This window comes from Cervus elaphus, chromosome 1, assembly GCF_910594005.1.
Source record: "Cervus elaphus chromosome 1, mCerEla1.1, whole genome shotgun sequence".
In the NCBI taxonomy this organism is placed as follows: domain Eukaryota; kingdom Metazoa; phylum Chordata; class Mammalia; order Artiodactyla; family Cervidae; genus Cervus; species Cervus elaphus.
This window is the reverse complement of record NC_057815.1, coordinates 61368004-61388877: the sequence shown is the minus strand read 5'-3', so window position 1 is coordinate 61388877 and position 20874 is coordinate 61368004. Positions and strand designations below refer to the sequence as shown.

Below are 20874 nucleotides of genomic sequence, written 5' to 3'. Positions count from 1 at the left end.
GCAGTCACAGAAGCCAAAGAAGAACATGGTCTCATGAAAGTCAAGGGAGGAGAATGTTTCAACAGGGAGGAGCTTCTATGACAAATGCCACTAGCGGGTCAAGTAAGATAGATTATCACCCAGTGGTTAAGCATGGAGGCTTTGGATTCAGATTGCCTAGGCCTGTATGGTAGGTCAGAAGCACCCAACCCCCTCAGTGAGGCTGCCTGAGTAGATGTATAACTCACAGACTGCAGAATGACAGTTTCAGAGCTCAGCACGTATCTGTAGCCTACTTGGAATTCAACTTGGTCACCCTAACAGTCAACTTGGTCACACAACTGTCAGGAGTATGCCTGACTCCAAGCCCAGGTGGGGTCTTCCCTTGGGGTAGTCCCACCTGGCTCACGATCTAGAGCTGCAGAGCCTAAACTCTGTTCACAGAGCCTTGGCAGACTGAATCATCAGCTAGACCAAATCAAGATTCTGTACAAGCGGCAGCTGACAGAGTGTCGGCAGCAGGAGAACCTCATTGAGAACCTGACCAAGCAGCGGGATGCCCTGAAGGCTCAGTATGAGGCTTTCCTAGAGCAGGTGAGCTCTTCCTACCACCTGCCCTGCACTGATCCCCTCTCAGAAGGGGACAACCTCTCATAGGATGCCCAGAGAAGAGGATGGGTTGACTTATCATGGAGTCTCCTGGGGCAGAGGTAATAGGATGGCTTGGGGTGTGGTCTCTTGGAGACCCTAGGAGAAGATGATTCCTCCTGGAAATACCTTGAAGGAAGAGAGGAAATTCTGGGAGCTCACTTCAGCTGCACGTCTCTCCTCGTTTAGATGGGCAAGGCATTTCTGGGGCCCCTGAGCCAGCTGCAGGTGACTGACTTTGAGGAGATACGAAGTTATCGAGCACCAGCAGAGTCTGTGGTCCGGGTGACCGATGCTCTGTGTGAGCTCTTCCACCGTGAGACAGGCTGGGCCAGCGCCAAGCAGCTGCTATGCTCTGAGGATTTTTATCAGGTAAGAAATGTGGGGCTCCATGGAGGAGGAGAGATGGAGGCGTGAAGCGGCAACTTGGCAGAGCGAGGCTGTTGGGGCAGGGTCAGAGCATCCATGTCTTCCCCCACCCCTCTTAAACACACACTCCCTCAGGAGCTGGTGTTCTTCCCCAAGGAGAAGATGACAGACGCAGAGATGATCAAATTAAACCTGGCTCTGAAAGCTCCAGGCATGAGTGACGCAGACTTGCGGACAGTGAGCATACCTGTAGCAAACCTGGCAGCCTGGCTCTGGGCCGTTCTGTGCTACGGGCTGGCACAGCGCCGAGGACTGCCCACGGGCCTGCTGCTGCGGCAGGTGGAGATGACACTGGCTCGGGAGCAGGCCCGCCTGGGCCAGTACCAGTTCCAGGCCCAGGAGCTTCTAGAGCACAGTTTGGCCCTCTCCAAGAATCTGGAAAATGCCCAAAATTCTCACAAGCGTGTGGTCGAGAATCTGGGGCAGGCTCAGTGTGGCCAACATCACAAGTGGCCGGTTGAGGCTGCCCTGCTCACGCCTATGCATTCCTGGACTACGGAGCTCCAGGTAACCAGCTCCTTCTAGATTGCCCCCTAAAGCTCATTTCTGCACTGCAGACCACTCCTCTGCCCCTCCCCATGCCCTCACTGCCTCCCTCTGTCCCACTCTGCCCTCCTTGCACGCTTCCCCCCACACCCTGCCTCCCTCCCTCTCTGCCAGACCGTCTACCTCTGCCCTCCCCACCGGCCTACACACCGTCTGGTCTTCCCTTCCACACCAGAAGTTGAAGGGTCACTCCTCCACGGTGCTCGGAGATGCCCTCCTGTGTTCAGCTGCCATCAACTACCTGGGTCCCTTCCCACCAGTGCGACGCCAGGAGCTGTTCGACAAGTGGCTGGCTCTCTGCAGGGGCTGTCAGGAGCCACTGGGCCCAGATGACGTGGCGCAGGCACTGAAGCGGATGCAGAAATCTGTCACCACGTTGCCAAAGAATCCCCTGCTCTCCACACGCTCTCCCTTCAGCCTTGTGTCCTTGTTGAGCTCCGAATCGGAACAGTTCCAGTGGGACCGAGATATGAAGCCCCAGGCAAAGTCAGCCCGCCTGGCAGCGCTGCTTTTGCGAAGTCGCACTCACTACTTCAGTTGCCGTTGGCCCCTGCTGCTTGACCCCGGCAACGAGGCCCTCATCTGGCTGAAGCCGCTGCCTCTGGAAGAGGCTGGACGCTTGGCCACCGGTCCCACCAACGGCACAGGTAAATCCAGGGATAGTAAACACAACACTTCTTGGTATCTGAGCTGCTCAACACTCTCAGCCACATGCACTCTTCCCTTTCACAATGAAGACACTAAATATTCATGGCCAGGGTATCTCAGCTTTCTTCAGCCAATGTGATATTAATAAATCAGGTCACATGTATATTTTTGGGCCCATGCTGCAATGATTGTGAATCTATGTGGCTGACCGTAATTTCCACTTCCTGGTCTGCTCAGCACTATTAGAACCTGGGACTATGACTCAGAGCTTTCCTATTCAAATTTATCAGGAATTCTGGGGAAATATTTCCATTGGTTCTGCTTGGATCAGGGACCCATCTGGGTAGAGCATCAGAAGGAGCATTTCCCAGGGGAAGGAAGGAAGACTGTTTATTTCCCAGAGGAAGGGGCTGAGGGTTGTACTGGTGAAAATAATAGACTTCTAGAACAGGTGTATAATAAAGTGGTCTGTAACCGGGGCTCTATAAGCAGACTACATGGGTCAAATATTTGCACTTTGCTAGCTGTGTGACCTAAGGCAAGGTATTTAATCTCTCTAAAGCCTAAGTTTAAAAAATACTAAAAAGCAGAGACATTACTTTGCCAACAAAGGTCCATCTAGTCAAGGCTATGGTTTTTTCAGTAGTCATGTATGGATGTGAGAGTTGGTCTATAAAGAAAGCTGAGCATCGAAGAATTGATGCTTTTGAACTGTGGTGTTGGAGAAGACTCTTGAGAGTCCCTTGGACTGCAAGGAGATCCAACCAGTTCATCCTAAAGGAGATCAGTCCTGAGTGTTCATTGGAAGGACTGATGTTGAAGCTGAAACTCCAATACTTTGGCCACCTGATTCGAAGAGCTGACCCCTGATGCTAGGAAAGATTGAAGGCAGGAGGAGAAGGTGATGACAGAGGATGAGATGGTTGGATGGCATCACTGACTCAATGGAGATGACTTTGGGTAAACTCTGGGAGTTGGTGATGGACAGGGAGACCTGGTGTGCCACAGTCCATGGGGTCGCAAAGAGTCGGACACAACTTGAGCGACTGAACTGAACTGAAAGCCTAAGTTTGTTTGCTAATAAAAATCAGGGTCTTATGGCCATCTCATAAAATGTTGTGAGAATTAAGATATTCATGAAAAAAGAGTTCACATAGTGCCTGATGTATAATAAGTTCTCAAAAACATTAGTCATTATTTGCTGTTGTTGCTGTTTAGTTGCTGAGTCATGTCCGACTCTTGGTGACCCCATGGACTACAGCATGCCAGGCTTCTCTGTCCTTCACTCTCTCCCAGAGTTGGCTCAAATTCATGTCCGTTGAGTCAGTAGTCATTATTACTACCAGTGTCTTACTGCTGTTAATACTACAGTCCATCCCTTGGTTGTCCAGTATATGACTTTCTGTTGTGCTCATACACCATTACAAAAACATCCACTATACAGCTAGCACACGTGGAGCCAGAAATTAATTTACCCCCTCTCTAATAAGAGACACCCTAAAGGAACATCTAGCTGCCATATCCAATTCTGAGTCCTGAAACTCTGAATAATCTCTTGATCAGATCTGGATATGGCTTTTCATGGTGGTTCTGTAAACTATCCTAGATTAAGTGAATCTCACCTTAAGAATACACCTGATAAGCAAAGAGAAGCAAAATCAAATCAAGATAACTAATAAACTTCTGTTTAGAAACTTGGAAAGGGTGAGAAATACACATTATATTGGTCTACAGCATATACTGTGCAATGCCAGACAGAAGGTAAAAGATTAGCATCATTTCACTGGCTAATTGAATTCACTGGAGTGAGTTCCTGGACAGCCGGTTCAGCTGCCCTGAGTTCTGATAAACAGTATAATTTTCCTTGCCCATTGTCCCCCAGAAGTATCTGTGAGAGGACGGTCAGGCAAGAGTACCCTGTTGGTAGCTGTTATACCGTAAATGTCCACTTCCTATTGGAATGGGTATGGGGGCTTAGGATGTGCTGTAAAATTAAGCAAACACTTATTACCAGATGGGGGAATTTCTGGCTAATCCCCTAAAATCTCTCTTTTCCCCTCCAGATTTCATTTGTAAAGACTCTATTAACTGATGCCAGAACTCTTGCTATATTCTTATTGTTGAATTTAAGCCCCAACTTCTGGCTTCTGTCTCTTAACATTGGTTCTGGGGACTCCACCTATTCCACTAGGCCTTAGTGTAACTGTCATTCACCTAAACCTTGGCCTTCACCTCAGGGCTGTAGTAAGAAAATAGTATTAGGGGGGAGCTTAGGCTGAGGCTCCTGGCCATGGAATGCAGCCCCTACTTGGAAGTATGTGGATCAAAAGGGGAAGAGAGACTACTCTTGTCAGGCAGGGAATGCAGGGAGAGAAGTGCTTGTGATGAATCTGGAGGCATCCCTGATTTTCCAATAGCCTGTGATTTCCTATTCCATGTGATATGATGTACAGAATCATTTTTTATGTCAGCAAGGTGCATGAGTATCTGATCATGTGTGATCTAACACTGCTTGATATGAGAAAAAAGGAATTCCCTTTAAGTTCTTTCTGGAGATTGTTTCACTAAGAAGAGGTATAGCCAGCTTGCTCCAGCATCTTCTACTAAGTCCACTAAAGTTCAGTGAGCCCAGGGGCCAAGTCCCATGAGATAAGCCAGCTTTTTAGCTACACATAGCCTAGCCACCTTACTGGTAAGGATAAGAAAAATCCTCACTGCCGCTTACTACCTGTAACAAAAATCCCACTCACCATGGCTTAAACAAATGGACTTATTTTATTGGATAAGTCCTTCTTATCCAATAAAAAGGACTGGGATAAGCAGGTATAGGGCTTCAGTGTTGCCTCCAAGCACCCAGAATCTTCTAGCTTTCTGGCCTATGACCCTTGGTATAGTCATTTATCACATTGTTGTGGGTTGGATGGTGCCTACCCAAAAGATGTATCCTCATCCTAACCTCCAGAACCTATGAATGTGATGTTTTTTGGAAAAGGAATCTTTGTAGATATAATTGAGTTAAGGGTTTGCAATGAGGCCATCCTAGATTTCCAGGGTTGGCCTAAATCCAGTGATAAGTGTCCTTATAAGAGATAGAAGATAAGGCATAGGTGCACAGAGGAAGGCCTGTGAAGGGAAAGACAGAGGAGTTATGTAGCCACGAGCCAAGGAGCTCCTAGAACCACCAGAAGCTGGAAGAGGCAAGAAAGAAATCTTCCTTAAAGCCTTCAGAAGGAGTGCAATCTCGCCAACACCTTGATTTTGGATTTCTGGTCTCAAGGCCACTAAGAGAATAAATTTCTATTGTTTTAAAGTCACCGTATTTGCTATCAAATGCTACTATCCCTCCAAGAGTCATGTCAGAGGTGCTCCTAGCCAATATCTGTCCCTTTTATCAGAAAAATAAAAGATCTTCCAGAAATCTGGATAGCCAGATGTACAAATAGCATATATCACTTATATGTGGAATCTAAAAAAATGATACAAATGAATTTATTTACAAAACAGACATACTTATAGAAAATAACATTATGGTTACTAAAGGGAAAGGAGGGGGAGGATAAATTAGGAGTTTGGAATTAGCAGATATTAATGTATACTGCTATAGATAGAAGACATAAACAACAAGGACCTACTTATAGCACAGGGAACTATATTCAATATCTGTAATAACCTATAGTGGATAAAATCTGAAAAAGAATATGCATATATATATTTGAATCATTTTGCTGTGTACCTGAACCTAACAGCTCTATAAACCAACTGTACTTCAATAAAACAACAAAAACAAACAAACAAAACCCATAAAATGGTAAGCCTGGAAGAACACCCAAGTCCCCGCTGAGCACTGCAACTCGTGATTTGAGTCTCCATTTTAGCCCGGTATAACTCTGAGCAGAGCGTCTGGTCAGGTTTCTAACCTACCAAACTGAGAGATAATAAATGGGTGTTGTTTTTAGCTGTTAAGTTTGTGGTAATTTGTTAAGCAATAGGAAACAAACACATCAGATTGTGGGTCTGGCAACCTCTACTTGCCCATTTCTTAAACACTTAATTTTTTTAAGAACTTAAAATTCTTAAATTTCCCAACATAAAACAAAACAAAAAACTATTCATCTTTTCCAGCTTCTGCAGTAGAGGAGGCAAAAGAGAAGGGGATTGCAGATAGATGTTGGTTAACCAACCACCTGTGTCCACAGCACTGCCCATGTTTGTGGCCAAGGCCACAGTTTATGGACTTTCTTTTACAAATTGATAATTCCAGGCACTGATCTCTATGCTAGTGGTGACTCTTCTAGTTGTTAGTGACAGGATTAGCTCAGGCAAAAAGGGAAATGCACTGACTCATCTAGCCAACCTACAGATAGGCAGAAATGGAGCTAGTTTCAGGGGTGACTAGAACCCCTCCCTGGAATTTTCTAGTTACTGGGAGCTACCCTCTACTGAGTGCTTGCCAGGTGCCAGTGGAGCGCTTTCTGTGCGTTGTTTCACGTCATCGTCACAGGAACCCTATGTGGTGTCGGTAATGCACTAATATCAACCCATTTTGCAGATGAGGAAATTGAGTCGTAGAGAGTTTAAGTGACTTTCCTAAGGTGTCTTCCTGCAGACCAGACCTTCCTTCATGAGCTGGAGTCCTTGGGTGAATAGGGCTCCCCAGGAGCCCGATTCCCTCCCTGAAAAGAGTGCCTCTTCATCTTCCTGCCACAGGGAAGGGCTTTAAGAGAAATCAAAAAGGAGAGTCTAAAGAGGAGAACATGGGAGATGAAGATGATGATAGTGATGAGTGTGATAAAACAAAGGAGCAGAAGGCAGAAGAAAGGAGAATCAAGGAGACGAAGGAGGAAAAGGAAGGGCAGCAGGAGCAACAGGAGAAAGAACAGCAGGATGAGGAGGAAACTCAGTCCCCGCCCCCTCCCGAGCTCCAAGTCTTCTCAGGCGCCAGCCCAGAGCTGGGGCGTAAGCTCCAGGAGGCAGCTGCCCGTGGTGAGAATGCATGCCTTCTGCCCAAGGTCTCCTGCATCCTCCCCTACTCAGTGGCCCCACAGGCCTCTCAAACCCCAGTCTGACCTCTGCCCCTACCTTCACCCTAGGCACTAATCCTCTGGAAGAAACCTGGGTTGGAGCCAGACTTCATGCATGGGGGCACCCAGGTGCTGGCATGGTGGGTAAGGTGTCCTTGTCTCCCCCATGCAGGCCTGCCCGTGCTACTGACCAACACGGAGCTGGGCCTAGACTGCCCAGAACTGCAATGGCTACTTCAGCGGGAACAGCTGAGCCCACCCCAGGTGCAGCCTGGCTTCTGCCTCTATCTGAGTACTACTGTCCCCCTCAATGCCTTGGAAAAAGGTGAGGCCCAGTGGGTGAGTTGCCAGCACACCTCTGTGGACACACCAGGGCCCGAGCTTCACTCAATCTGACCTAGAGCGGGCTCAGGACCATAGCCGGTAGCCACACTCCCTGGGCCCTGCACCCCTGGCTCTGCCGAAGGGAAGGGGTTAAGCATTTCTCCCGCATGACTCCAAGTGCTAGGCTGTGAATTGCTGAAAGGGCTGAATGTGCTGGACCTGGGCGTGAACACGGAAATCCTAGAAGAACGGATGCTGTGGGAAATCTTGTGCACGGAGCGTCCTGAGCTCGAGACCCACTGGTGGGACCTGACCGTCAGATTCCTGGACTCCTGGGAAGCTGCAGGGGATGTTGAGGTGCTTGGGGATTCAGTCTGTGGGTTGGGATGGGCCCCAGTATGGGGGTAGAGATGAATGTCGCTGACCGGGGAACTACTTGGAGAAGGACCAGATCCATGCAATAATGTGACTGTTTGTAGGAGCGGCTGCTGACGATGCTACTGCTCCAGGGCCCAAGGCGTCAGAAACCAGCCAAGTTCCTGCGAGATGTGGTGAGGGCCCAGGCGGAGCTGTGTCAGCTGCAGGCCCATTTAGAGGACCTAGAAGAGCTGAAGCTGAAGGAGGTGGCACTGTGGGCACCCTATCGGCGTGTGGCCTGGCACGGCATGACCATCATAAAGGCTCTTAACTCACTGCAGAACCTTCTACCACTTTTCCGTATGAGTCCAGAGGATTGTCTGGCTGCCACCAAGCGGGCTCTGAACAGCATAAAGGGTGAGATTCACCGGCGGGAGGAAGTAACCTGCCGTCTGCTGCAGCTGAAGAGGCAGCTGACCCACCAGCTCCTAGGCAGCACTGTGGCGACACTGGGCCTGACCCGAGTACCCTTGGTGGCCGTCTTGGGTGCTTTGGCTCTGTTGCGAGTGGCAAGGAAGGCGCCGGAGCTGGAGAGGCTGGCCCTCTGGCCTGGACTGGCAGTCTCTCCCAGCACAGGCTGTGAAAAACCAGCCCCAGGTGTGGCTCGACCGGCCTGGCTAGGGCTGAGAACCTGGCAGGAATGTGAGATGTTAGAGGTGCTGCCCCCATTTGCCGGGCTGTGCGCATCCCTGGCGGGCCATGCCAGTGTTTGGCAGGCTTACCTGTCGCTCTCATCCAGCGTGCTGGGCCCTGCACCAGGGCCGGGGGCTCACCCACTGAGCCTCCTCCAGAAGCTGATCCTGTGGCGTGTGCTGCGACCTGAGTGCCTGGTCAGCACCCTGGCCACCTTCACCACCAGCCTCCTGGGCCGGCCCCTGGATGAAAACCTGAGTGCCCACACCATCCCCTTTGAACATACTCAGTCTACTCAGCCCATACTGATCTTGTTGCCACCACCTGGTCATCCCACTGCCACCCTGCATCACCTGACCGTGATCCAGAAACTGGCTGCCAGACATAAGCAGGTTTGAGCCCTAGCCTCTTGGCCACAGAGTGACGGGGATTTTAGGGTTGGGGTGGGTGGTGGGCCCACCCCCTCCAGCATTCTCATGGATCTTTCTGGATTACTCAGGGACTTTCTGGGTTATATGTGGCATTACTCTGGGTCCTTTGGGTCATCCTAGGATCTCTGAGTTACTCTGCCATTTTGTTGTTGGTCTCCAGGGGAAGAAGCATCTGAAGGTGATAGCTCTGGGCTCTGAAACCTGGGATCCAGTCTCCATCGTGATCAGCTCTCTCCATAAGGCTATGCTCAGGGGGGAATGGCTGGTGCTGGAGAACTGTCATCTTATGCCTCACTGGCCAAAAGAGCTGCTGCAGCCCTTGCTGGGACTGTTGGATGGAGCCAAAGGTGGGTTTGCTGTTTAGAGATGGCTTCTAGGACTTTATCCTGCACTTGGGCCTGAGCCTGAACTTGGGCCTCATGGTCTATCCCCTCATCCCCTTTGTATGACCCCTTAGCCTCAAGTCTGATCCCTGTCCAGCAATTGATCTCAGCCCCATGTCTGACCCCTAGAGGTCTCGGACCTGGAGTTAGACCTGCTTTTTGCTCAACAAGAAGATGGGAATGTGGCTGCTGTCCATAGGGATTTCCGTCTTTGGCTTACTGTGTCTGCAGAAGCTACTGCTTCCTTACCAGGTGAGGAAGGAGCTTCCCCATAGGCTCTTGGATTGGAGCCCAGAGGATAACTGCACTGTGCTGATCCAGCACTTTCCTTCCTCCCCAGCCGTGCTCACTCAGCACTCCATGCCTGTTTTCTGGGACCAGTCCCTGGAGCTGGGCCATGTCCTGGTCGACAATATGGAGCTAGTCCAGCAAGGATTCTCTGTGCAACCCCCAAGCAGGGTGCTGCCTCTGCTTCTCCTACATGGCCTCCTGCTACACCGGCAGCTCTATGGAATGAAGCTGCAGGCTCACAGGGGGCACTGGTGAGGGACCCCCCCACCCATCCTGCTCTGTCAGTCTCTCAGCAAACACTGAATATTTTTCACATGCTGGGATTCATCTCTGGGGAGCTCCAAAATATGAGGGCAAGGAGAAGTCAAGGAAGCCTTCTCCAAGGACTTGGGAATCTTGCTTCGAATTGAGTCCCGACAGCAGGGGCAGATGAGGAGGAGAGGAGGCCTTTCTGAGCAGAGGGGACTGAGCTTGGCAGGAGCGAGAAGGCTTCAGTGTGGTTGAGGTGGACATGCTGGGGGTTGGTGGGAGAGGAGAGGCTTGTGGGACTGATTGGATCCTGAGGGCAGTGGGAAGCCACTAAAGAGCTTTAAATAGAAGAAACATGATCCCATTTGTCTGTTGGAAAGATCAGTCCGGCAGCAGTGTGGAGAATGGACCAGATGGGGCGGGCTGGAGGCAAGCAGAATAGTTTTGGGAGGCTCTGGCAGTATCGAGAAATGAGATCGTGGTATAAGTGGTTGGGACTAGAGTAGTCACAGTGGGGAGAGAGTAAATATGGGGTGAGGAAGAAGGAAGAGTCAAGGATGGGTCTCAGATTTCAGCACTGGACAACTGGGTGGCTGGTGTGGGGGGAAATGATGATTTCAGTTGAAAGGAAATTTGAGGTGCCAAGTGGCAATGCCTAGTAAGCCTCATGGGTCTGGAGCTCAGGAGAGAAGTTTGGGCTGGAGAGAAAGATGTGAGAATGCTCAGCATATAGACAGTTTTGAAACCCGACTTCCTGCTCTCCACCCTCAGGAGTCAAGTGACCCTGATCCACGTCCTGCAGATCCAAGACCAGCTGTGGGCCAGCCTTAGCAATCCTAGTGTTGCCATGAGAGAGCTGGCAGGTGAGACGACTCCTGTCCCCCCTCCTAGGAGAGCCCAGAAGGGAGTGGCCTGGGGGAGCACTGAGATGGGAGATAATCTACTACTTCCGTTTGGGAGGTGGTGGAAATGGGAGGGGCTGAAACTGAGGGGCTCTGACCTCACCCTCAGCTTCGGTTTTCTACGGGGGTCCTGTGGGAGATGACAAGGACAGGGAGGTCCTGATTAGCCTCACGCGAGCCTGCCTGAGCTCCAGCAGCGGGAATGAAGCCCAGCCACACACACCTCAGTATCTGCTGGCCACTCTGATGCCCAGCCCAGGTGAGCTGCAGTCAGGTACCTGTGTTGGGGCGGGAAGCAGCACAGTAAAGCCACCTTGCTCAAGGGTAGATAACAAAGGTACCAATAAAGGTATAGAAAGGAGGATATTCACACAGTTATGGGATAATGATGGGTTCAAGTGTCAGAGGAAGGCCTACTCCTTGGTTTTGGGGTGGAAAGAGATGGTCTTTGTCTCTCACCCCTCCTCTCCAACCCCTAAGAACTAGAGCTGGATGCTCTGGAGGAGTGCAAGGCTGAGATGCACCTACTGCCCTCACCGCCTGAACCCCGGATCTGCGGACTGAGTGTTGGCTCCCAGACCTGGCTGTTGCGACGCCAGAGCCGCGCCATCCTGAGTGCGCTGCAGCGGTGTTCACCTACTTGGGTGCCCGCGGCCCGCGGGACCTCGCGGCGTGCCGAAAGGCGGCTGCGGCAACGCCTAGCGCAAGCCAAGCGGAGGCTGGAGTCACTGCAGGCTCAGCTGACCGAGACCACGCGCCAAGAGGAGTCTGGCGTGGGGTTTGGGGAGCTGGGGCTGAGTGCGCCGCTGCCGCTGGAGGGCTTCCTCAAGATGGAGGTGCTGGAACTGAGCCAGCTGGTGGGCGCGCTGCAGAGGGACCTGGATTGCCTGCTGCAGCAGCTGAAGGGCGCGCCTCCGTGTGCCGCCCGGCGCTGTGCCGCGGTGGCTCAGGCTCTCTGGACTGGCCGCCTACCCCCGCCTTGGCGACCCCACGCGCCTGCCGGGCCGCAGCCGCCCTGGCACTGGCTGCGGCAGCTGTCGCGCCGTGGGCAGCTGTTGGTTCGCTACCTGGGTGTGGGAACCCAAGTACCAGAGCGCATCTTTCACCTGTCAGCCTTTTGCCACCCGCGCCGCCTGCTGTTGTCCCTGCGTTGGGAAGCTACCTTTACTGTGGTCGCCCCGACAAGTTTCCTAGCTTGCAAAGTCTCCAGCTCCAGTCAGCTCCCCCACAAACGTCAGGAGCTGATCAGTCCTCTGCACTTCCAGGTATCTTCGTGCTGCCCCTTCGTTTCCAGTTCCGCTCCTTCAAATCCCTGGTTACACCTCGCAGTGTAGCTAAGCCCCTCACCTTAGCTTCTCTTGGTTCTGCTTCCTCAGTAGCTCACCTGCTTCTCTGATCCGACTCCACCGGGACCCCTTAGTTTCTTAGCCTTGCCTGACCAGTTTCTGGCGCCCCCAGGTGGCGAACAGCCCACATCCCACGGTTCCAGAGATGGGGCTGCTGCTGATTGGACTACAGCTTCACAACGCTAAGTGGGACCCGGTAGCAGGGGCCTTGCAGGACAGCTCCTCCAGTCAATCCAGCCCTCTGCCTCCAGTCAGCGTCAGTGCCCAGGCCCTAGGGGCCAATGACCTGCCACCCCGAGGCGGCCTGGCAGTGTACTCCTGTCCTGTGTACTTGGAAGGGCCCCTGGGCACCACTAGGCTGCACAGGAGGAAGGTCCTGATGCACCTGCCCCTGCCCACCAAGCTCAGCCCCGCCACCTGCATCCAGCGGAGAGTCCACGTGTGCAGCCCTCCGTTGTCCTGAGCCCTCGGCCAAAATAAAGTTGGACTGATTTGATGAAACGTTTCTGAGACTTATAAGGGATGTAGATGTGTGCACACAGAGAAAGTGACACTCTGAGGGGAAAACTGTGTGTACATCTGAGAAAGAGGAGGTCTATTCACACTGAAGGTAGAAGAGGGTGTGTGCCTGGCACTTGGGGAGAGGCAAGTGTGGGGACACTGTGGGGAGATGGACCTGGGGTTAGTCCTGTCTCCAAGGGGCTAGGCAGATCTCAGGATGGCTAACACATAGGACTTTGAATCCCTGCCCAGCTCACAATTGTGCTCTCAGCTCCATGCTAAACCCACAAGGGATATTTTTAAAGGGAGAACATTAGAACTCAATATCATTTCCTCAGGCAGTTAGTAGTGCCTCGGAATGCCCCAATTCTGCCCAGCTAGTCATCCCCGCAAGATGGATTCTCAGCACACACACGAAGAAACAAAAGCAAAATAAGACACAAGGTCCTATGTTCTTTCAATGGTCATTTATAAGCCCTCCTCTGAATGAGGTGCTCTTCCAGGCACTGATGAGGTTGTTCTAATGCTGGGAGACAATAAAAAGGCCAACATATAAATGAGTTAAATTTGATGATTTTTAAGTGCTATAAAGAAAACAAAACAGGCTGATGTGTTGGAGTGTGACTGGAGGGGAGCAGTTAATCTAGTTTGGATGGTCAAGGGAGGCTTGCTGAATATTTGAGAGGGAGCTATTTGAAGATCTAGGAGTAGGTCTGCTAGATCTAGGAGGAGAAAATCTAGGAGTACCTATCTTTCAGATAGAGCCTTCAGCAGATGCGAAGAGCTTGAGGCAAGAACAACCTGGGGTGTTCAAGGAACAGAACATGCAGCTATAACACGTGAGTGAGGGGCAGAGTGAGCCAAAAGTATGGAAAGGTATAAACCGGAGCAGATCGTGATGATGAGCTTGTATTTTTAAAAGTGTAAGGAGGAATCTACTGGAGAGTACTAGAAGGGAAATTATCTTTTTCAAAGATCATTCTGGCTGTTCTATGGTGGGTGGATGTGTATGTGTGCTCAGTTGCTCAGTTGTGTTTGACTCTTTGCGACCCATCGACTATAGCCCACAAGGCACCTCTGTCCATGGAATTTTCCAGGCAAGAATACTGGAGTGGGTTGCCATTTTCTACTCCAGGGGATCTTCCTGACCCAGGGACCAAACCCCGTGTCTCTTGCATCTCCTGCAGTGGCAGGTGGATTCTTTACCACTGTGCCACATGGGAAACCCATGGTGGGTGGATGAATGGAAGGAAATCCAGAGTAACAAGGGGGAAGATTTGTTTGAAGGTTATTGAAGTAAATCAAGTGAGAGATGATGGAGTTTGGACTACGGTCATAACCATGGAGATGGAGAATTGATGAATTTAGGAAATATTCTGGAGGCAAAGCCAGCAGAACTTACTGACAAGATGGAATGTGAGGGAAAACGGCAAATCTAGGATGACTTGAGCAACTAGGTGGATCATGGTGTCATTAAGTGAGATGAGAAATTTGAGAGAAATTGGAGGTAGAGAATCAGGAATTCTGCTTTGATACGTTCAGTTATTACTAGTTTCGTGATTGCTTCCTACCCCAGCTCCAACCTCTTGGATAAAAGTTGGGTTAGAATGTAGCAGACAACACCAGTTAAAAGCCAACACCAGCTCCTCTCCTTGCCCCCAGGCACCAGAATTTACTAGGTACAAATTAATTCCCTTGCTGTATGATTAGGTACGAGCTATGTGGTGGGAGGAAATGCAGAGATGTATACTGAGCATCAGTGCACAGGCTCTTCAGCTACCCCCACTTGCTAGTGACTGCAGTGCAACTGATGTCCTTTAACAAAGGCTGAGCAAAGAGGCAAAAGCTCCCTCTTTCTTCAGAAACTCTTCCCTTTTCTTTTCTATAACCGGGGGCATGGCTATTCCTTCAGGTGAGGAGATTAGCAGAATATTAAAGAAGTCCTTTTGGATAAATGAACTCTCTGTCCATATGTACTATTGTCCATATGTACCATATGTCCATCAATACTATTTTCCCCATTGGGAACAGGGAACAATAGTGATACACAAGTAAAACCATCTGCAATGGGTTAGACCAGAAAATTTTCTATAAATCCACATCATTCTCTAGACCAAAATGTATTCTTTTTTTAAACCTAGAATTTCTTTTTTTTAAATTCATCTTTACTGATGCATAATTGACTGAAATTCACTTTTGAATTATGCACAGCAAATTGTTATTAAACTTAGACAATCAGAGGTTATAAGTACCAACTTAGACAAGTATAGGTTATAAGTAGCAAGTGACAGTGTAGCCCAAATACAATGACTGAGTGTAAAAATATTCCAGATTCAACAATTTCACAGTTGAAATTGTCTATCAGATAAATTAAAATCTCAGGGGAATTCCCTGGTGGTCCAGTGAATAAGACTGTGTTTTCACTGATGAGGCCCAGGTTTGATCCCTGGTCAGGGAACTAAGATCCCACATGTCCTATGGTATGGCAAAAAAAAACCAAAACCAAACTTAAAACTTAAAAAAAAAAAAACTCATTAGGGAAGTAAAGTCTCAAACAATGAAAGGAAGGAAGAAGTAAGACATGTGACAAAGGGAAGAGATATGTCCCATCCTGTCCTGAAAGATCAGGTGGCGGGGTGAGGGGTAGGGGATGAAGAAGTGGAGTCAAGGGAAGAAGGAATATGATAAACATGATCTGGGACTTTAGAAGTAAACTGAGGTACTGAGGGCAAAGAGGCTTTTCCTCTTTCCCCTGCTTATGATTTTAGAAGGGAACTACTCTGCAACACTGACCTACTGTGACCACAAGAGCAATAAGAAGGCAGAGTGGCATGGACAGGAAGAAGTGTCCCTTGATTCCTGCATAGTGTAGAAACTGAATAGAGATCTGTTAAGCTTGAGGGAATATGAGGCAGAGAATCACTGGGGTCTGCAGCAGCAAACAAGAGTTGTTGAGAGGAGGCCAAGTTGGCAGGGAGGGGCAAAAGGCCCCAACAGCTGAAAAAGACAAGACCACAAATTCATGAGCTTTAGAAGCAAATTCTGGCAGGACGCCCAGGTGTGGAATTAGGCCAACCCTACCCAGAGGATTCCAGCGTGTGCATGTCCAAGAGTCAGTATTAGGCCAGGGACCCATTTCTTCTGACATCAAAATGCCACACAAGCCCTCCTTGCAACACCCAGCTGCCACTTTGGAGAGGAACAAAGGTATAATGCTCAGAATTTTAGAATGTATTTCAAAGTGAACAAATGAAAATTTATTTCTAGCCTCTTCTGGGAGGATGGGAGTGAGACTTGTGAGGAAAATCAGATCAGTAATTGAGAAAGGAGCTAAATTTTATCTGCATATCCAAATTTGTGAGGAAATTTGTGATCTGGCTCTGTACTGTATATGAATTAATAATCCAAAGACCAAAAATTTCATTGACTAGTGCTCTGCAGCTCACCTGAAACATTTATATTTTTCTCAGCTTTTCAATTTGAAAATCCTTATTCAGAAATAGCATATATATGGGGAATGTTTGAAACAGAAAAAAAGAAAGTGCCAGTCCATTCATTAATGCCTAAGAAGCCCTGGTAGCTGTAAGTTAGGTACTATAATATTATTATTCCATACCACAGGTCAAGAAACTGAGATACAGATTCAGTCAGTTATTCAACGTCACAAAGTCGGAGCCAGTTTGTTTTTTACCTTTATTATTTATATTTCTTTCTTTAAGAAGATTTAGTCTGTAGTATTACAACCAAATAATATCTGGGTCTGATTTTGAGTAAAGTGTACTCTTACTCAGTTTTCAAGTTCTCACTCTACTTGACATACTTTTCTCACTTGGGGAGAGAAAATTGGACCCATTTTAGACCATATGACTATGAGCCTGTGCTTGAGAGCCATGCAAGGAATGGTATTTTGAATGAGTACTTTTAAAAACTTCAAGATGACAAATCCTCTTGCATGGAACCTCAGACAGCATTACCTTACACTGAAATTTTTTCTGCATGGAAGAATAGAGTAAGCATCCAGCACAGTCGCCATCAGTCGCCATCAGCATCAGTACTGGGTATTCATTGGAAGGACTGATGCTCCAATACTTTGGCCACCTGATGCGAAGAACTGACTCATTAGAAAAGACCCTGATGCTGGAAAAGATTGAAGGCAGGAGGAGAAGGGGAGGACAGAGGATGAGATGGTTGGATGGCATCACCGACTCGATGGACATGAGTTTGGGCAAGCTCCAGGAGTTGGTGATGGACAGGGAAGCCTGGTGTGCTGCAGTCCACGGGGTCACAAAGAGTCGGATACAACTGAGCGACTGAACTGAACTGAAGTCACCATCAACCCTGAGGATCTGAACCATTGATTAGAAGGAGATTCGAGTGTCCCCACTGAATACAGCTTTCTCCAGATGTATGTGAATCGGGTGAAGGAGGCCCCTCTTTGGTCGTGGATGAACAGTTAGCCCATCCCTGGGCAGTATGAGTCTGATGGAAGACTGGTTGGTGCCAGCACTAGATGTAGAGACATGGGTCTCTTGTGTGTTTACTCCTTTTAGAGTGAACAGATTAACCCCTTCTGGGGAGCAGATCCTACATGCCTTACGCCAGGTACTGGAATAGTCACTTTCAAATTGCTTATCTCCTTTAATCTTTTTAACAATCCTGCAAGTCAACCCCCCCACCAATACCTTCTTTTGCACTTTTATAAACTGAAATATTGCTGATGTACAATGTTATGTAAATTACAGGTATATAATATAGTGACTCACAGTTTTTAAAGGTTACTCCCTTTATAGTTATTATAAAATATTCAGAGCCAGTTATGGAATCCAGGCATTTGTCTCCAGAATCCATTCTCTCTGCGGCACTCTTATTGCTTTTAATGTAAGAAATGTTGAGTAGACAGTGGAAAACAAGAGTCCTTATGTATTGTTGGTAGAAGGGTATATTGGTGTATTCTGGGGAGCAATTTGGCAGCACTTAGTGAAATTAATTAAATATAGTATGTCCTAGTAATTTTGCTTCTGGGTTTGTCTTAGGCTCACACAAAAGGAATTAGGAAGTGTACTATCCTACTCTGCTTACTAAAAGAGTTTGTGTCAGATGGGTATTATTTAAGTGGTTGATATAATTTCACGGTAAAGCCATCTGGGCCTGGAGATTTTATTTTGTTTTGCTGAGGAAGTTTTAATAACAAAGTCGATTTCTTTAGTAGATATAAGGCTATCAGGCTTTTGACCCCTGAGTTTTCACAGTTATTTATATATTCTAGATATTTAGTCAGATATGTGGTTTGCAAATATTTTCTCTTGGTCTGTAGCTTCCTATCTTAATAGGGTCTTCCACAAAGTGAAGGTTTTACATTTTTGTGAAATCTCAGTGTATCAGTTTTTTTCTTTTATGAATTATGCTTTTGATGCCAAGTTTAAAACTCTTTGCCTCACCTTAGATATCAGAGACTTTCTTCTGTGTTTCTTTCTATGAGTTTTATCACTATATATCATTTTATCATTTTACATTTAAGTCCATGATCCATTTTGAGATAATTTTTGTACAAGGTGTGAGACTAGGTCAAGACAGATTAAGATTTATGTATGTATGTATATATTTATTTTTGCCTGTGGATGTTCAAGTTCTCCAGCTCCATTTGTTGAAAAGACTATCTTTCCCCCATTGAACTGTGTTTGCACTTTAGTCAAAATCAGCTGGGTGTGGTTGTATTGGTTTGTTTCTGGGTTCTCCATTCTATTGATTTTGTATCTATACTCCCCTCCACTAATACCACACAGTCTTGATTACTGTAGCTATGTAGTAAGTCTTGAAATTGGGTAAACTGATTCCTCCTACTTTGTTCTTTTTCAAAACTGTCTACCTATTCTAGTTCTTTTGCCTTTCCATACAAATTTTAGAATCATCTTATCTATGTCTACAAAAAGTCATGCTGGGATTTTGATAGGAATTGTGTTTAAAGCTCTATACCCACATGGATACATAACTGATGCCTTTACTGCTTTTGCAATCCAAGAACATGGTGTCTTTCCATTTATTTGCTTGCATGCATAGAGTGGCTTTGGTTGTGTCCAACACATTACAGCCCCATGGATTGTCCTTTGTCCATGGGATTGTCCCCACTCAAGGATCAAACCAGCATCTCTGACGTCTCTTGCACTGGCAGGCAGGTTCTTTACTGCTAGTGCCACCTGGAAGCCCATTTTTTCAGATCTTTGATTTCTTTCATCACCACTGTACAGTGTTTAGCATAGAAATCCTGCTACTGCTAAGTCACTTCAGTCGTGTCCAACTCTGTGCGACCCCATAGACGGCAGCCCACCAGGCTCCCCCATGTCTGGGATTCTCCAGGCAAGACCACTGGAGTGGGTTGCCATTTCCTTCTCCAGCGCATGAAAGCTAAAAGCGAAAGTAAAGTTGCTCAGTCATGTCTGACTCTTAGCGACCTCATGGACTACAACCTACCAGGCTCCTCTGTCCATGGGATTTTTCCAGGCAAGAGTATTGGAGTGGGGTGCCATTGCCTTCTCCAATAGAAATCCTACAAATGTATTATTTATAGTTAAGTACTTAAATTCTTTTCAAGCAAATGTAAATGGTATTTTAAATTTTAGTGTCTACATGTGTATTTCTAGTGTATAGAAATGCAATTAATTTTTGTGTGTTAATCACTCAGTCGTGTCCGACTCTGTGACCCCATGGGCTACAGCCCGTCAGGTTCTTCTGTACATGGAATTCTCCAGGCAAGAATACTGGAATAGGTTGCCATTTCCTCCTCCAGGGGATCTTCCCCACCCAGGGATCGAACCCCAGTCTCCTGCATTGCAGGTAGATTCTTAACTGTCTAAGCCACCAGGAAACGGTATAGACATGCAGTTAACTTTTGTGGTCTACCTTTTATCTTATGATGCTCAACTCACTTATTCTAGGAATTTTTTGTAGATTCCTTGGGATTGTCTATGAATAAGAATGGTAAAAGTGGAGACCCTTGCATTTTTTTCAGTTTTAGGGGAGAAACATTAAGGTTTTTTTTTTTTAACCCATTAAGTATGTTAGCAGATTTTTAAAAAATAGATGCTCTTTATGAAGTTGAACAAGTTTCCCTCTGTAGTTTTCTGAGATTATGAATGGTTGTTGAATTTTGTCAAATCCTTGTTTATCATCAGTTGATGTAATCCTGTAATTTTTCATTAGCCTTTAAATATGGTGGATTACATTGACTGATTTTCTACTATTGAACCAGCCCTTGCATTCCTGAAATAAACTCTTCTGGGCCATGGTATATATTTTCATATTTTGCTGGATTCTATTTGCTAACATTTTGTTAAGAATTTTTACATTTATATTAATCAGGATTTTGGTCTGTGTTTACATTCTCTTTTTCTGGTTTTGGTATCAGAGCAATAGCTTCTTAAAATGAATTGGGAAGTGTTTCCTTCTATTTTCTGAAAAAGATTATGAAGAATCAGTGTTATTTCCTCTTGAAACATTTGGTCGAATTCCCTAGTGAGACAATCAAGGCCTGGAGATTTTTTTCTTGGGAGTTTTAGAATTACAAATTTAATTTCATTAATCGTTACAGGGCTATTTATTTCATACTGCATGAATTGTATTCTGGTGTCCTTAGGGGGAGGAAAATTGTTCCATTTCAATGAAGTTGTTAAATAAACCTCCAGAGAGTTGTTTGCAGCATTCCTTTATTATCTTTATGTATCTGTCTACACAGTCTGTAGTGGTATTTATTGCTTCATTCCTGATATTGATAATTTGTGTCTTTTCTCTGTTAGTCCTGCTAGAAGTTTGTAATTTTACTGATGTTTTCCATTTGGTTCTTTCTTGTAGTTTCTATGTTTCTGGCAAGGTTCCCCATCTGTGTATTCACTGAGGCCTTAATTTCCTTAAATTTCTTAGACATATTTTCATTTCATTATTTGGACACATTAATAACAGCTACTTTGAACTATGTGACAGCTAAATCCAATATCAGAGCCCACTAGAGTCAGTTTCTATTGAGTTTCTTTTACCTGAAGTATAAGTTACTGCTTATATAATTTCATATTTTTATAATTATAATTGGGCTATAATTTCCTGTTTATTTGCACGTCTTATAATTTGGGGAGAAA

The 20874-nt window shown here is 47.1% G+C and overlaps 2 protein-coding genes across 3 annotated transcripts in view; one reads left to right on the top strand and one right to left on the bottom strand.

Annotated features, from left to right (window-relative positions):
- Positions 1–12981, top strand: part of DNHD1 (dynein heavy chain domain 1) — a 62534-nt gene extending 49553 nt beyond the window's left edge. The window contains 15 exon segments of the mRNA XM_043905264.1: positions 424–573; positions 817–999; positions 1132–1563; positions 1778–2249; positions 6958–7233; positions 7444–7596; positions 7774–7952; positions 8075–9037; positions 9237–9423; positions 9589–9711; positions 9800–10001; positions 10771–10862; positions 11011–11160; positions 11382–12166; positions 12360–12981. Coding sequence (XP_043761199.1) covers positions 424–573; positions 817–999; positions 1132–1563; positions 1778–2249; positions 6958–7233; positions 7444–7596; positions 7774–7952; positions 8075–9037; positions 9237–9423; positions 9589–9711; positions 9800–10001; positions 10771–10862; positions 11011–11160; positions 11382–12166; positions 12360–12710 — 4698 coding nt within the window. The 3' untranslated portion in view covers positions 12711–12981.
- The window catches only part of RRP8 (ribosomal RNA processing 8), a 50627-nt gene that overhangs the window by 14210 nt on the left and 15543 nt on the right, over positions 1–20874 (bottom strand). The gene's annotated exons all lie outside the window — the stretch shown is intronic.